The following is a 15,705-nucleotide window of genomic DNA, read 5'->3' as shown; positions in this document are numbered from 1 at the left end:
TGTATGTATATATATATATATATATATATATATACATACATATATATTGTACATATATATGTATATGTATATATACAGGGTGTTCTCAAGAAAGGATCATAGATTTTAAGGGCATTTTTGTGGAACCACAAAAAAATAAATAAAAAAGTTCTAAAGGTCCGAAAACGAACGGTTGCCAAGATTTCTCTTGATCTTTGTCTACAAATTTCAGGCTGATTTCTGAATAAATTTCTGAGGAACAACTTATAATGAGTTTACAAGAAAAAGTTGTCCGTTTTGTAACACTTTCACTGAGTAACTACTATTAAAAAATATTAAAATTTGTGCTAAAATTGAATAGCTCATTTTTTTTGCATTTTCAAGCATTTGCAATGTATCGCGAAGGAACGATACGTGATCCCACGGGCTCGCTTTTTTGCGCACGCGCCGCGCTAAGCTAGGGAATCTAATGATGCACATACGCAAAATATGGGCAAAGTTTTGGCAGATTTTCGTAGGAAATTGGAAGACCTTTCTAATAACGTCATATATTTATGTATATATACGGGGTGTCTCAAAATTGGCAATTTAAAAGCAAGAAGGTTTTTGAAAAATTAAGTAAAATATTGGTTATTGTTAAATTTTTATATCAAGCAGTTTTTTATGATTGTAAGGCAGAAGGATTTAAATATTACCATAATTGTGTTTAGATAGTCACTTGTGAATATTAGTGAATATGCTAAAGTAGTTGCTCACTATTGTATGCGTGACTCTTATGGCCATTTAAACATAGTCTGTAATTGATCATATATAAACTCTTATTATCTCGAAAATTACTATTTAAAATAAAAATTTAAAAATAACTTTTTTATTTAATTTTTGGAAAACTATCTTGCTATAGCATTTTGAATCATGAATTTTGGGGTATCCTGTATTCACATACCTATTGTTTTTTAAGAGCAATATTTTAATATTAATTAAACTTACCGTAAACTAAATCTGATGATTCCACAAAATTAAATATAATAAAAATTGATGAAGTAATGGACCAACCATGTAAGTATATATATGCTCTGGTATTGAAATTAAAAATTTTTTAAAGTAGAGTTAGAAAATAGGAACAGACATTTACTAAAATCGGATGTATGATTAAATATCGAAAAGAAGATGGAAAAAGGACAAATCTTAGATTCATTTTCTTTGTACAATCAAATTTTTTACATCTTTTATCTTTTCTCTTTTTTTTTCTCAATATCTAATTGTATACGTTTACGAAAAAAGTCACTGAAAATTTCGAAAAAAAAAATTGAATAAATCTGATTGAATAAACTTGAATATTTTTCTCACTTAACCAATGAGGAGAGATCTCATGTACTTCTTGACAAATACATTTAATGACTGTTAAATGAGGATTATCCGGGAGAAATGATAATGGAAGATGACACACGTCTGCAATTGAGGGTAGTTTTGAGGAACATAAATATTGTGTGCTATATGTATTATCGAAAGAAAGTGTTTAGCATAAATATCAAACGAAATACAAATCCTGCCAAAGATGATATTAAAAAAAATTAAGATTCTTTCGCTATTACTCAAAATTTGAAATAAATTAATTGGAACTAATTTATTATTTATGTGATTATTTAGCTTTAAGCTGAACTTTAATTATTTTAAAATGTAAGTTGAAGTACATTTCAAAATAAACGTAACATATGTTACGTTTATTTTACATTGTTCTATATTGTTCTACATTGTACATCATTCTACATTGTTTAATTTTACATTACTTTATTTTATAAATAAATAATAAATGCAGCAAAAATACTTAAATATTGAGATCTCTTTTGCTTTTTTGTCAAAAATGTAGTCCGTTTTAATTAAAAAATGTCAAGAAATATATTATTTATTAAAATTATTACTATTGTATTTATTTTTTTACTAGTGACAAAATGTTTTTTGAGACATTGTAATTTTATTTTTTATATCCTTTATAATGAATAATTATTTCTTTGAAATATAATCGCCATGCTATTTTGTGTTGAAGAAAGATATTGATGATCAAATATCGACGTACAACATGTTCTCGTTGAAAAATTCTATTTTTTTTTAAATCTTTATTACAATATTTAGGACTGCACTTAAATTTTGAAAGTGCTGTATAATATATCTTACGTTTAAAGTAAAGCTCACGAAGATGAAAGCACGTGCATGTACTCAGAAAAATTCGGACGAAATCAAGCTGATATACAGAAGAAAAATACCTATCAGTAATATTGAGTCAGTAAAATATTAACAATGGATACGATTAACGTGATGCTACAAATGCTTTAAAGTATTTTTGATTAGTCAATTTGGAAAATTCTTTTTTCTAATTTGTCAACAAAAACGCTTCAAAGCATTTGTAGTGAAACCGCAGTATATATCAATATTTTTAAAATCTCACGATTAATACTGACAACATTTGAGCTCGCAGTTTTATATATATTATGGATCTTACACGCGATCAATAATTCTGCCAATATCAATGAATATGACAATATTATCAATGATCTAAATTTTTTATTCTCGAGTATCAATATAGTATACTGATGCTCCAGAATAAAGAAACTCGGCTCACTATCAATATTCTGGATCAATCCATCAATATCAAAACGATCAATATTGTCAGCATTCGTTATTAATATACTTACAGTAATATTAGATACGTAAGGTCTCTATAAATTTTTACTGAAAGCAGAAAGGCCAAATTAAGAGATCGAAAGAAAAAATGCAGTTACGAGCACGCGGAAGAGGGAGTAAAAGAGAGGGATAGGGAAGTAGATAAATATCAACTTAATGATGATATACCGTTGCGATCTTGGCATGACCCCCTTTCTCTCATTTGCTTTTTCTCTCTCTCACTCTTCAACATATCGGCAGATAACATTGACAGGAGTGGCGGAGAGCGTAAGGGTGCGAGGTAGATCATGGGCGGGGGAAAAGAAAAAAGGGGGAACCCACGGATTTTCTTCCTGTACGCGACGATTTCAGTTACTGCCAGTTGGCACGGTGTGTACGGAAGATCTGAGAAGACTGGACCGATCGCAGACCGATTACATAGTATCTCGCGGATACGTTGCGCTTGCAACGCAGAGAATTATTCTTCTCCATCTCCCCGTGATACTCGTGTCGTGTTCTCCAAACCAGTGCACCTACGGCAGGCAAACACAAATACACGATCGCAACCAGTGCAGATTGCATCTGAAAATTATCTCTTGAGTGATTTTTATTTTTCAAAGAGTTTGAGATTTCGTGATTGACAAATTAGTTTTGGTTTTGGGATCGAGATCAGGCCACTTGTGGAGAAAATGGAGAATTAATTTAGCGATTTGATCAATTCAAGTTCCATCGATTACAGAAGATTTTCATCGTCAAAATCGCATGGACGATACAATACTATTTCGGCGGCGAGTAAAAAAATATTCGTGCATCTATCAAGAGTGCCCAGGAAGTGCAGTGTATAAAAACAAATCAGACTTATTCTGCTCGTCGACATTAACATAAAACCGAAATTTTTGCAGTGATTCATTCGCGACTATCTTTAAGATAGGAGAGATCCACAGGAGATTCTATCACCGGATTTAAAAAGGTTTGTATACCGTTCGAAAATCAACATAACAAAGATATTGAGTTTAAGTAGGAATGATCAATATGCAAATCCTGAGTAATTAGTAAATAATTAGTGACATTTGATTTGTAGATTTATTTTCAATAAATATCAAATTTGATAAAGTAGTATATGTGCCGTAAAAAATAATTAACAAGAATCTATTTAACTAAAATGATTAATTAAACGAAAAACTCTCTCTCTCTCTCTCTCTCTCTCTCTCTCTAATACATTAAAAATAGTTTATTGTATTAATTGACAGACAGATCAAAAAGCTGATAAGAATCTGCGCAGATATTGATGCGCACTCAAATATATTATAATAAACGATTTATTTAAAACCGTAATATGTAACTATACAAATAAGAGTTTAATGCTTATTATGGTCGAAGCTGGATCTTAGATGTTTCTTTAAATAATTCCAATGTGAATTTGTATTCTAAATATGTAGTCATTTAAATTGTGCGCTGAAATGATTTTTCGGACTTAGGTCTGATTGCATCAACGTTACTTTAATTTTAAGCATGGCTTAAACTCTCTCGCTTTCTGCCTCTCTATCAGCTTAAAAAAAAGAAAGAGAGATCTTAAACTTCGCGTAAAGTCAAAATAACGTTGGTGCAATCGAACCTTATAAATTAAACTACTATAGTAATAAAAAAAAATTAAATTGATAAGCAATTTAATAATTTTGATGGTCAATTTGGCATCCTATTTGAAAGATGTTAATGTATTGTTTATTACTTAATTAAAAAAAACAGGTTTATTACTTAAAATTACTTAGAACGAAAAAATTACAATTAACGTTTCAACTGTGATTTCCTTTAAAATGCTAACTTAAATATGGAAACTTAAATTGTATAAACAAATGCTACAAACCGCAAAAAAACATTTAAAAGCAAATTTTTGATGTCGTAAATTGAACATAAATAGAGAATTTATCGGATCACGGACATAAGACCAGAAGCAAGTACATGATAAGTTACGAGAGCAGTCCAATTATCATATTACAAATAGATGTAAGCGTAGGCGTTTAAGTTAATTATGTTTGATTTAAATTAAGATTTTAAATTCAATATCCTGATATCATGTGAGTTAAACAAATTAATTTTCAAGTGTAGCATTTCAAAGGCGCGTGTTTTACGATACTTAAAATTGTCAAGTCTTATGCCACGTGCTCGTAATTACTTTGCTCTATGTTTGTACTTCCTGTAAAAACAGTTATAACATTTCGTGTAGAAAGAAAATTCGCGGCACTTCCCGCCGAGACAAGATTCGTGACAGGTGACGACAATGAAAATTCCGGTGCGACACGCGGAACGCCACATCCTCGGCTGATTAGAATATAGCTGTTTTTTATGAGCGTGGAAGAGGAAGAGGGAGCTGGGATGAGTGGCGGTGGTGGGAAGGGAGGAGCAAGGAAACACGTACCATCGCGATATTTATTATATGGACCCTCTGCCGGACATTTGTATTTAACGTACCAACGGGCCATCGTCCACCCTCCTTCTTTTACGTACCTCAGAGAATATCTTGCTTTTCTTGCGGGATTCTTCGCAAGTCTCCGTTGATTCAGTGAAATTCTTGTTTGTGATTCAAGTTTGATTGAAATGAAATCAAATATTTCATTGTGACTTGCTGTCAGTTTGGAGAAAGGTGTTTGATATAAACGTAAATTGCTAGAGATAATTTTAAAGATATGCTTTTAGCATCACACACACATAATTTGAGAAGCGTCATTGAAAACAATTAATAATTGTGAAAATAAATTGACACAATTAACGCAAACTAACATTTTTCAAGTATTGATATTGATTTTTTATTTAATTTAACGTTAAATATATTTTACAGATACAAAATTAATTAACATAACTGAAGTGTTTTATATTTCTATAGAATAATTGAAATCATTGTATTGGCAATAATAATTGCAATTATTTCTTTGAATTCTTCTTTATAGCAGATAATAATTTTAAATGTATAATATGAATAAAATCATATATATATTATACTGATATTCATGAGAAATTTTTTTTATAAATATGCTTTGAATATACGTTAAATTAATTTCAATTAGACAGCCTCTCAAATACATATTCAAACATTACTACACTGCAATATTCATTTTCAATAGCTTCATTAATTCTTTTATTGACGTTACCCACGTATTAAAATACAATATATGACTTATGTTATCAATTAATGAGACAATTAAAAATTTAATTTTAATACTATAACATATTGTGATTTAGATGAAGTCTTTTCAATAATTATTGAGACACAATATGCGACCATAGTTTAATTATCTGATAGAAAAACGCATACTTTTAGTCGATTGCTCTCTCAATAATCTACTTTAATACTCATTATTATTAATCGGCTTTTATCGATATTTAGAAGTATTTATTTTTTACATAAATGTTCGATTTTAAACGTTTTCCATAAATTTCCCTGATGACAGAACACCTGGAATTTACAAAAAATAAGAATTGTGAAACTTTTTAAAATAAAAAGAGATGAGAATTTTAATATTGCACCTCAATACTGATATATTTTACAATTATTAAACATCGTTTAGTAAGTTGAAAAAATCTTGTGTTAAGTTTTCATAATTTAAAAGTAAAAAAGGAAGAAAGAGCGTTGGTTTAGAAAAAGTTTCTATTTGCACATTCGTAGATTTAATGTAAAACATTTTTTGAATTTTCTTCTTTTATGCAATATGTATATACCATAGTTGTTTATTTAAGATTTGCTGTATATTATATCTTCAAGAAAGCAAAAGAAATAATATGATAACTGCGTTATCAATATAAGAAATATAATAGGAACTAAAATATAATGAAATATAATATAGATTCAAATATGGTCAACAAGAGAGATCTCATTACACGGTCGAATAGAAAGAGATAAGACTGACTGTCTTCGCTTCCTGTCACTCATTTTTGTCGACTAATTTGACACACGGATGGCGCAGTCCATACTCTATTACTTTGGAGAAAGCAACTTGTACAATTCGTTTCGCAGATATTGTGTTATGTCTCCTTACCATCTTCGCATTTGAAACGACACTGGTACACTCGATAATCAACCGGAGTGCATACACGAGCAGAGAATATCAAGAGAACACTGTGTGTGCCAATTACGAAAGCTTTAATCATGACAGAAGCATCACGAGATCCTGAAGTGGCTGATTCAGAAAACACTGACAACGGTAGGACAACTTTAAATCTAACTTGTTCAACATCCAACAAGAAACCTCTTCCAGATCGTGGAACATGGAGCACCAAGCTGGATTTTATCCTCAGTGTGGTAATGCATCATTATATATTCAAATCTTTTAATCAACGAATCACTTTTGATATATTAAGTATAATTATTAATAAAAAAATATCAGGGCAAGGCGATATTACAAAACAAAATGTTTTAAATTTTCAAATATATCTCTATAAATATCAAATTGAAACAGAGAGAGAATATGCAAAAAAAAAAACATTTATTTAAAAAATATAAAGATATTAGCACTAATTGTGCTTTAATATTTACCATTTCTTCATTATTTCTTCAAGGTCGGCCTGGCAATCGGTCTTGGTAATGTCTGGCGATTTCCATATCTATGCTATAAAAACGGCGGTGGTGCTTTCCTAATACCCTATTTCTTGACACTGTTTCTGGCCGGTATACCCATGTTTTTCATGGAACTGGCTCTCGGGCAAATGCTCACGGTAGGCGGTCTCGGAGTTTTCAAAATAGCGCCACTGTTTAAGGGTATCGGTTATGCCGCCGCTGTCATGTCCTGTTGGATGAATGTCTATTACATCGTTATCCTAGCCTGGGCGATTTTTTATTTTTTCATGTCAATGCGCAGTGGTGAGCACATTAAATTTATCTACACCGAAAAATTCTCTTTCTTATAATATCTCAGACATTTTTCATTTAATGATGAAGAATAAAAATAAAGGATTTTATTGAATGGGTCTTTCTTATACAATCCGTAGAATTGCCTTGGGGAAGCTGTAACAATGACTGGAACACCAAGAATTGCGTGAATCCTTACGACAGAAGTTCGTTACTTTGCTGGAATGAGATCTCGGCGAGGAACGGTAGCATCGTCAAGATGTGCACACTCAATCATATAAATGTGACAGTAACGGAGCTTACGGATCCTGTGAAGGAGTTTTGGGAGTCAGTATTAATACAATTTTCCATTTACTTTCGAGTACGTTCCAAGTAGAAGACACACAAAATTTAGTTTAGACATTAGATTTTGATCATTTATAGATTACTACTGACATCATTAACTGATGTTTTCAAGACATTAAAATGATGGTTTCATGTCATAGGTAAATCACATCATATTTACGATGATAAAATGACAACATATACATATATGATCAAAAAGAAAAAAGTTCACCGCGGTTACTTATCTCAAGCCATATATCTAGCACTGCTTAACTTCTATGATTGTACGGAACTAATCCTGATTAGCTAATTATTGATATTAGATTTTTTCCTCATATATTTATTACATTTGAGCAATATTTAGAAATTTTTATGTAAAAAAAAATGAAAATTATCCTCAGTGGACCGTTTTAAAGTAATTGATAAAAAAAATGTTCGCGCAGTTTCTATGATTGAATAGGTTGTCTCGTCTGAAAAAAAATTATATACAAAAAATTCAATGATTCTTAATTAATATACTTTAGCTATAACATTTTCCATTGCAATATTACAATGCAATATAGCAGAAATATTGAACAAATATTACTAAGATATCACAATAATATTACAATTGTCCGTGAAAATTAATCATAAAAACATTACTGTAATATATCACATATTATTATAATATTAAGTAATGTTTCTGTGATATTTATATTATGTAATGTTTATTGCGAATAATTAAATCATTTTTATGAATTCTTGAAAAAAATTATTAAACTGATACTTTCAATGTTGTTTTAAGAATTGCTCCATATGATATTAATTAGAAAACAATATTAATTGTCAACACAATAACTATTATAACATTCTAATCAAAAGTTATTACCATCGTTCATCATTTATTTATATTAAAAAGTTGTTCACAAAACAAATTTTATGGAATTAACGTAATCTTTTAACCGTGAATGTAATAACAATGAAAATAAAGAATCCTGCCGCAGACGATTATTTTGAGATTATGTGATAACAATTTGTATAATTTATATAATAAATGAATACAGTTCAACCGTATTTACCATTTACCAATAAGATGTGAATTTGCTTTCCTTATCATATCGTTAATGCGATGGGATGATATTGCATACTTAATGCGTTGTTTATTTGATAATATGTATATATGAGCTACACATAGTTGATGTGGCTGCATGTAAAATCATTTAGATATTCGCGCTATCTCGCACATGGACTCATAATTCCTCATAAATTCTCAGGTTCAAATTCAAAATATTAAGTCTCAAAATTTCATTATAATGAATTTTTGAAGAATACTTCAAGACGAACTGTTTGTGGTTAATTCTTCAATAATTCTTCATGTATTCATTTTTCTAATTCGATATGTATTCTTTAAAATAAATTCTCTATAAACTTCTATTCACCACTGTGCTATTTGGGGGGAGATTGAATAATTATAAATGTCATTCTTCTATTTAAGACGATATATGCCACAATAACACAGATATCCTAGTGAGAAATGATAATGAAATCGACGTCGATTTAATGATTTCGACGTCGAATCGACGTCAATTCGATGTCGATTCCATTATTTCTCACTGGGATATTGCAACAATATTACTGTGATATTAGTATGAACATGCTTAGTATTTTAATTTGATGTAAAAATGAAATATGCTTATTATCTGAAGTGAAGCACGTAATTTATGCATTTCTATCAAGTAGAGTAATACTATACTTTTAAAGAATACTTTTAAAGTATTACTATCTGTGCATTATTTAGTATTATATATTTTAATAATTCATAATTGTATTTTCGTCTCTAATTTTTCAGACGTCGAGCCTTGCAAATCAGTGATGGTATTGAGTCCATGGGCAATATTCGATGGGAATTGGCGGGTACATTATTATTGGTGTGGATAATTTGCTATTTTTGCATCTGGAAAGGTGTCAAGTGGACTGGCAAAGTTGTCTATTTCACATCCCTCTTTCCATACGTGTTACTCACTGTTCTTCTGATCCGTGGTATTACACTACCCGGCGCTATGGAAGGCATTCGATTTTATATTAGTCCAAACTTATCTAAGTTACGGGAATCTGAGGTAAGTTATTTTCTTTTATTAATTTTTGAAGCTACTTTGTTTTTAAGAGTATTCTATAAATTATTTTTCATATATAGTACCATAGTTGGTACTGGACCAGTATTGTATCGGTATTCAATTTTCTCTTGAGTTACAATTAATTGTAATTCAAGTATAACATACACGGGCAGTATTAAATTAAAGTTTATCAGGGTATTGAAAACATATTCTATAAATACAAAATAAAATACAAAATAAAATTCGTAGGTATGGATCGATGCAGTGACACAAATCTTTTTTTCGTACGGTCTCGGACTCGGCACCCTGGTGGCCCTCGGTAGTTACAACAAATTCACCAACAACGTTTACAAGGACGCTCTAATCGTTTGCTCGGTTAACTCATCCACTAGCATGTTCGCGGGTTTTGTGATATTCTCGGTAGTTGGTTTCATGGCGCACGAACAGCAGAAACCGGTCGCCGAAGTAGCCGCTTCTGGACCAGGATTGGCCTTCTTGGCTTATCCATCGGCTGTTCTTCAACTGCCGGGTGCTCCACTTTGGTCATGCCTATTTTTCTTCATGCTGCTGCTCATTGGACTTGACTCCCAATTTTGCACAATGGAAGGCTTCGTTACGGCTATGGTATTCTTTTGAAAAGCACGACAATTTTGTTTTTTATATTTACATTTTCTTATTTGTATCACTTAATAAAGTCATCAACTTTTGAAAACTTATATTTTTAAATATAAGAAATAAAAAATAAATAAATATTAATAGAAAAAAATTAAGAAATTTGAATAGATTTGCTTTTCTCCTTAGATTATATTAAGATTTAAAATATTTAACTTAATTTTCGACTATGTGTGTGTGTGTATGTGTGTGTAATTTTAAGATTGTTCGATTTTTTTTCAGGTGGATGAATGGCCGCAGCTGTTACGACGTCGCAAAGAATTGTTTATCGCTATCGTGTGCGCCCTGTCCTATCTCATCGGATTGTCATGTATTTCTCAAGGTGGCATGTACGTTTTCCAAATCCTTGATTCGTACGCTGTCTCCGGCTTCTGCTTACTCTTTCTTATATTTTTCGAGTGCATATCAATCAGTTGGGCGTTTGGCGTAACTCGATTTTATGACGCCCTTCGCGATATGATCGGATACTATCCCCTTATGTGGTGGAAATTTTGCTGGGTAGTGACTACGCCGATGATTTGCGTTGTAAGTATAATAAGTTTATTTATTGTATATATTTGAGAAGGGTCAAATGATTTGAATCGACTGCTTTCGCCTTGATTATCTTGATTAATGTGCACATTTCAGACAATATGATTTGCTAACTTTAAATACTTATAATTCAGAAATTATTTTAAACATAATTATATATTTATGTATATGTATATATATATTTATACATATATAAAATTATATACATATATAATATTCATCATTTAATTTGAATTTAGGGCGTATTTGTCTTCAATCTAGTTCAGTGGACACCTATAAAGTATCTAGATTATGAGTACCCATGGTGGTCGCATGTGTTAGGCTGGTTTACAGCGCTATCTTCCATGCTATGCATACCTGGATACATGGTTTATGCCTGGATGACTACAACAGGCGATAATAGGACAGTAAGTATACACAAATTGGGGAGGAAGTTTATCTAAAATATATTTTACTTAATACAACTATCTCTTTCTTACAGAAATACAAATTGTTAATTAAGATAGAGGATGACGTCGCGGCTCTACGAACAAAGATGGGTCAACCACCAGTCGAGCTAACGCCCCTATAATCTTGCTTCGATAGGTAGTGCACAAGCCCGCCTAAATCAATAATACAATTGTTTGCTATCATTTTGTAATTAATTGGTCAATTGCAAAGCATTAATAAGGATTTAAAGTAATGAATTCCTAATTTTTAAAATCGGGGGAGTGACTTAAACAAATTTTTATTTAAATGAAAATTCTGAAGATTATTTTCTTTATTCGCTTATGAAAGCAAAGTAAAACTACTTGAAAATAAAAATGGGATAGGAAATAATTCAAATGTTTCCTATATCGATTTTTAATTTTGCTAATTTCTCTTAATATATTCGTTTTTTATAGGATATTGTGCTAACGGTTACTGTAAAAGAACATTCACGACTACTATAAGTCGTCGATATGTGGTGTTCTTCATTTAAAACATAATTTGACGCGAAGCGGAGAGCCAGCAATTAAATAAACGCCGGAAATGAACATACCCGACACTGCCCTCGGTTCCCCTCTTTTCACCCAGTCGACAAAAAGCTTCGCTGGCTTTGTACATAAATTATTTATTTGTCATCGTGTAACTATCATAACTGCCGCAGAATAGGTGACGCAAAAAATCGCGAACATCCACGACATTCTGGCTGAATTGTCGAATTCATCTTAGGATTAAATGCAATATATCGGAATGAATATTCGATTGCATCATCATTGCATTGAAGCTATTTAAAACTTAATTTATTGGATTAATTTATATTCTAAAATAATATCCTGTTTATGTACAGGATACCAAGTATTCTCCTCTCTTTGAAGATAGTTTTAAGGACCTAAGTTACACGTGATTTCTTTATAGATAGTTGCCGAATTTATTGCCAGACTATCGCGTGCTCATAACATTCATAGTGAGTGATAGTTAAGTTAATTGTTATAGTTAGTGTAAATGATATCAGTACAACCAGCTCTCACATGATAGCAATACTTGATATCATTCATCAAATTTATATCTAATAGCCGTATGCACGTTCGCATTTATTTTTACACCTATACTTTAGCATCAATTTAACGCTGTAATTAGCGAACAAAGTGTGGCTACATCTTTCTTTTCAAAGATTGTAATAAATTTCATTATTATTATTATTATTATTATTTTATTATTAATATTATTAATTTTCGATTAATATAATGCGGAACTATGCTTCTTCTATGTAATACTATAATCATGAATTATTATTAATAATATTAAGTGGCAAATACAATGACATAATATCCGTAGATATATTAAAAATCTTTATGACTAAAGCTTCGCTATTTGCGAATGATTTGTATTAATAACACAGAGTTACAAATTTTAACTTTATGATGCTGTTCTGAAAAGAAAAGTAATTTCTTAAAGTTTTTGAACCACTTTTGAATCTGAATTCGCAGTAATAATGTTCTGTTATAATAGTATAAGAAAGAACAGACTTAGGGCTTCAGCACAACCATGATCATAATCGTGAAACGTGAATCGTAATCGTAGGTCAATGCACAACGTTTTGGTCAATCTACAACTACGACTTACGTTCCACAACTTAGTTACGATCATCTTTGTGCTTAGGTTCTAAATGTGCTTAATTAGTCGATATTTCTTTATTTAATGCGACTGAAGTAATATATGCATAAACCCTTAAACACAATGTGAGGCAACATCGATAAGAACCTGGAAAAAATTGTTATATATATGAACATATTTATATATATAATAATTGTATAAAATATTTCAATCTTTTATATAATTATATATAGTTTTATATAATTTTATATAATTATATATGGAACATTTTTTTCTCGGGAACAGCAGTAGGAATAATATAGAAATAAGCAATAATAAATTGTCGCCTTCATTGCACAACTCCGCGAAAAAAATAAAGGCCAACTAACTAGATTGTAGTTTACACTACCATCTGCTTCGGACGTCTAAAGTTAACAAATTGCGATATTATATCAAAACGTTCAAAATCGCTTTTGACTGAATATTTTTTCAAATTTTCGTCAGCAAATTTTGGTTAATATGTTTTATAATGTTTTAACATTTTTTAAATTGAAATATTACAGAGAAAATACTTCTGAAACATATTTATATATACATACATTGTTCTATATGTTACATTTTCACGCAAATTATATTTAGGTAAGATGGAAGATCAATTGATACTTATCTGTGCAATACAAGTAATTATGCTAGTATTGTACATTGTATGGAAGGTAAAAAGAGCAAGCCTTGAAGAAACCGATGATGGGGGGGGGGAGGGGGTACGTCCCATAGAGGATGAATATTCAGAGTACAGCGACTTCTCAACTCTATTTTCGGAGTTAAAAGAAGATCTGGAAGGAGATCTCTTCTTCTGATACATAAGAATGGATGTTCTTTCATTTTATGATCTGTTTTAGCTGATGAGATTATATTTGAAAAAAAGAAGTATAAGATCATCGATATATCCAAAACAGTATCTCCACAATAACATTGAGGTACATTTCTGTTTCAACTGTTAGATTACATTTAATTTATTTAATTATTTATCATTTAATTATGTTTCAACAGTAAGCTAATAATTAATATAATGTATTAATTTGTTACAGATATTTGGCAATCAGAAACCAAATGGGGTCTATGGTTCTAGCTTACAAAGTCGGAGAGGCCACTGTTCATATGATTGTTAAAGAAAATTATAGAAAATGTTTTAATGCCAATCTATATGAAACGTCCGATAGAAGTTGAATGGAAAGAGATCTGTTTAGATTTTTTAAGACTGCGAAATTTGCTAAATTGTATTAGAGCAAGTACATAACGATTCAGGCACTTCTGGGTCTATATAATTACAAGAAGACATTTAGCTTCGTATTGATGCAGGTATAGATTTACGCTGATCGATGTAGGTGCGTATAGTAGCGATAACGATGAAGAAATTTTCGAGATCGACCTTTGGAAAAGCAGTGTATGGAGATATGTTGAATTTACCAAGAGGGACAGCTCATCGCCCAGAAAGCGATCAGAAAACACCTTCCTATATTTTGCTATATTTTGCGACGAAGCCTTTCAAATGTCTATCAATGTAATACGACCTTATCTGGGCAGGTTTTAGATGACTAAAAACGTATTTTCAATTATCGTTTATCACGAGCCTGAAGAACAATAAAAAATACTTTTGGAATTTTTACAGCTAGATGCAGAATATTCCAAAGACCAATTCATGTTAATCCAGGTATCGTGATATTAATAAACTTGTGCTAGCAGTAATGTACAAGTACAGTATTTGCACAATTTTTTGAAAACAAAAGACAATCGATGAGCGAATACCGCAGGAGTAAAAATATTGTTTTCCTCAATTAACAGATAAATCAATTGGAATAGGAGAAATAATCGAAGGAGAATGGCGACTACAATTGCAAAATAATCATATACATAAGACCCATCGAAAATTGCGGAACACACTACGAGACAGGCTTATACAATGTGGAATACTCTAGCGTCGTACTTGACACTTGCTGGTGGCAAATATACACCAAGGACGACATCATGATGTGACATGAAATTGAAATTTTTAATATATTACATATTTCACATAAAATAAAAATATTATAAAATTAATTTTGTTCAAAAATTCAATTTTGGCGTCATGATATTTATGTTTTTTTCAAATAAATTTTTTTAAATGTCAGTATTTCAAATTTTTCATAGATGAATATATATATATATAAATATGTATATATTATATGTATTTATATGTATATATAAACATACGTAAATATGCATAAATATCCCTCTCCCTATAAACGTTTATAATTATATTATATTAAATATGTCCAATACGTGTTAAATATTCGTACATCTTTCTTTCTTTTGTAAAATTATTTTTTAGTATACTAAAAATAATGAGAAAACATAAAAAATAGTTGAAAGGATTTTCGCTGTTATCTTTTCTAGAAAAAAATCAAGTTTGGAAAAATGTAAAAGAATTGCTCATACATAAATACAATATATACACAGGAATATTTATGATTCAAGCGTATTGTGGAATCTGAAACGAAAAAATATAAATAA

General features: G+C 30.5%; 1 protein-coding gene across 2 annotated transcripts; it reads left to right on the top strand.

Moving 5' to 3' along the window:
* Window positions 1-3,029: 3,029 nt before the first annotated feature.
* LOC108752122 (sodium- and chloride-dependent GABA transporter 1-like) lies at window positions 3,030-11,704 on the top strand. 2 transcript variants are annotated; one of them, XM_018492754.1, is made up of 9 exons: window positions 3,030-3,607; window positions 6,647-6,931; window positions 7,189-7,489; window positions 7,618-7,804; window positions 9,630-9,897; window positions 10,144-10,518; window positions 10,789-11,091; window positions 11,337-11,504; window positions 11,579-11,668. In XM_018492754.1, the coding sequence occupies exons 2-9, from the start codon at window positions 6,779-6,781 to the stop codon at window positions 11,666-11,668; spliced, it is 1,845 nt and encodes a 614-aa protein (XP_018348256.1). In that variant the 5' UTR covers window positions 3,030-3,607; window positions 6,647-6,778. The 2 variants fall into 2 exon arrangements, with proteins under 2 accessions (XP_018348256.1, XP_018348257.1); XM_018492755.1 differs by lacking the exon at window positions 3,030-3,607 and having other exon boundaries at window positions 6,779-6,931; window positions 11,579-11,704.
* The last annotated feature ends 4,001 nt before the right edge of the window (window positions 11,705-15,705 follow it).

The sequence above is a fragment of the Trachymyrmex septentrionalis genome, unplaced genomic scaffold, assembly GCF_001594115.1.
Source record: "Trachymyrmex septentrionalis isolate Tsep2-gDNA-1 unplaced genomic scaffold, Tsep1.0 scaffold56, whole genome shotgun sequence".
Classification (NCBI taxonomy): domain Eukaryota; kingdom Metazoa; phylum Arthropoda; class Insecta; order Hymenoptera; family Formicidae; genus Trachymyrmex; species Trachymyrmex septentrionalis.
Note: the sequence above shows the minus strand (reverse complement) of the source record. Positions and strands in the feature narration are given on the sequence as shown.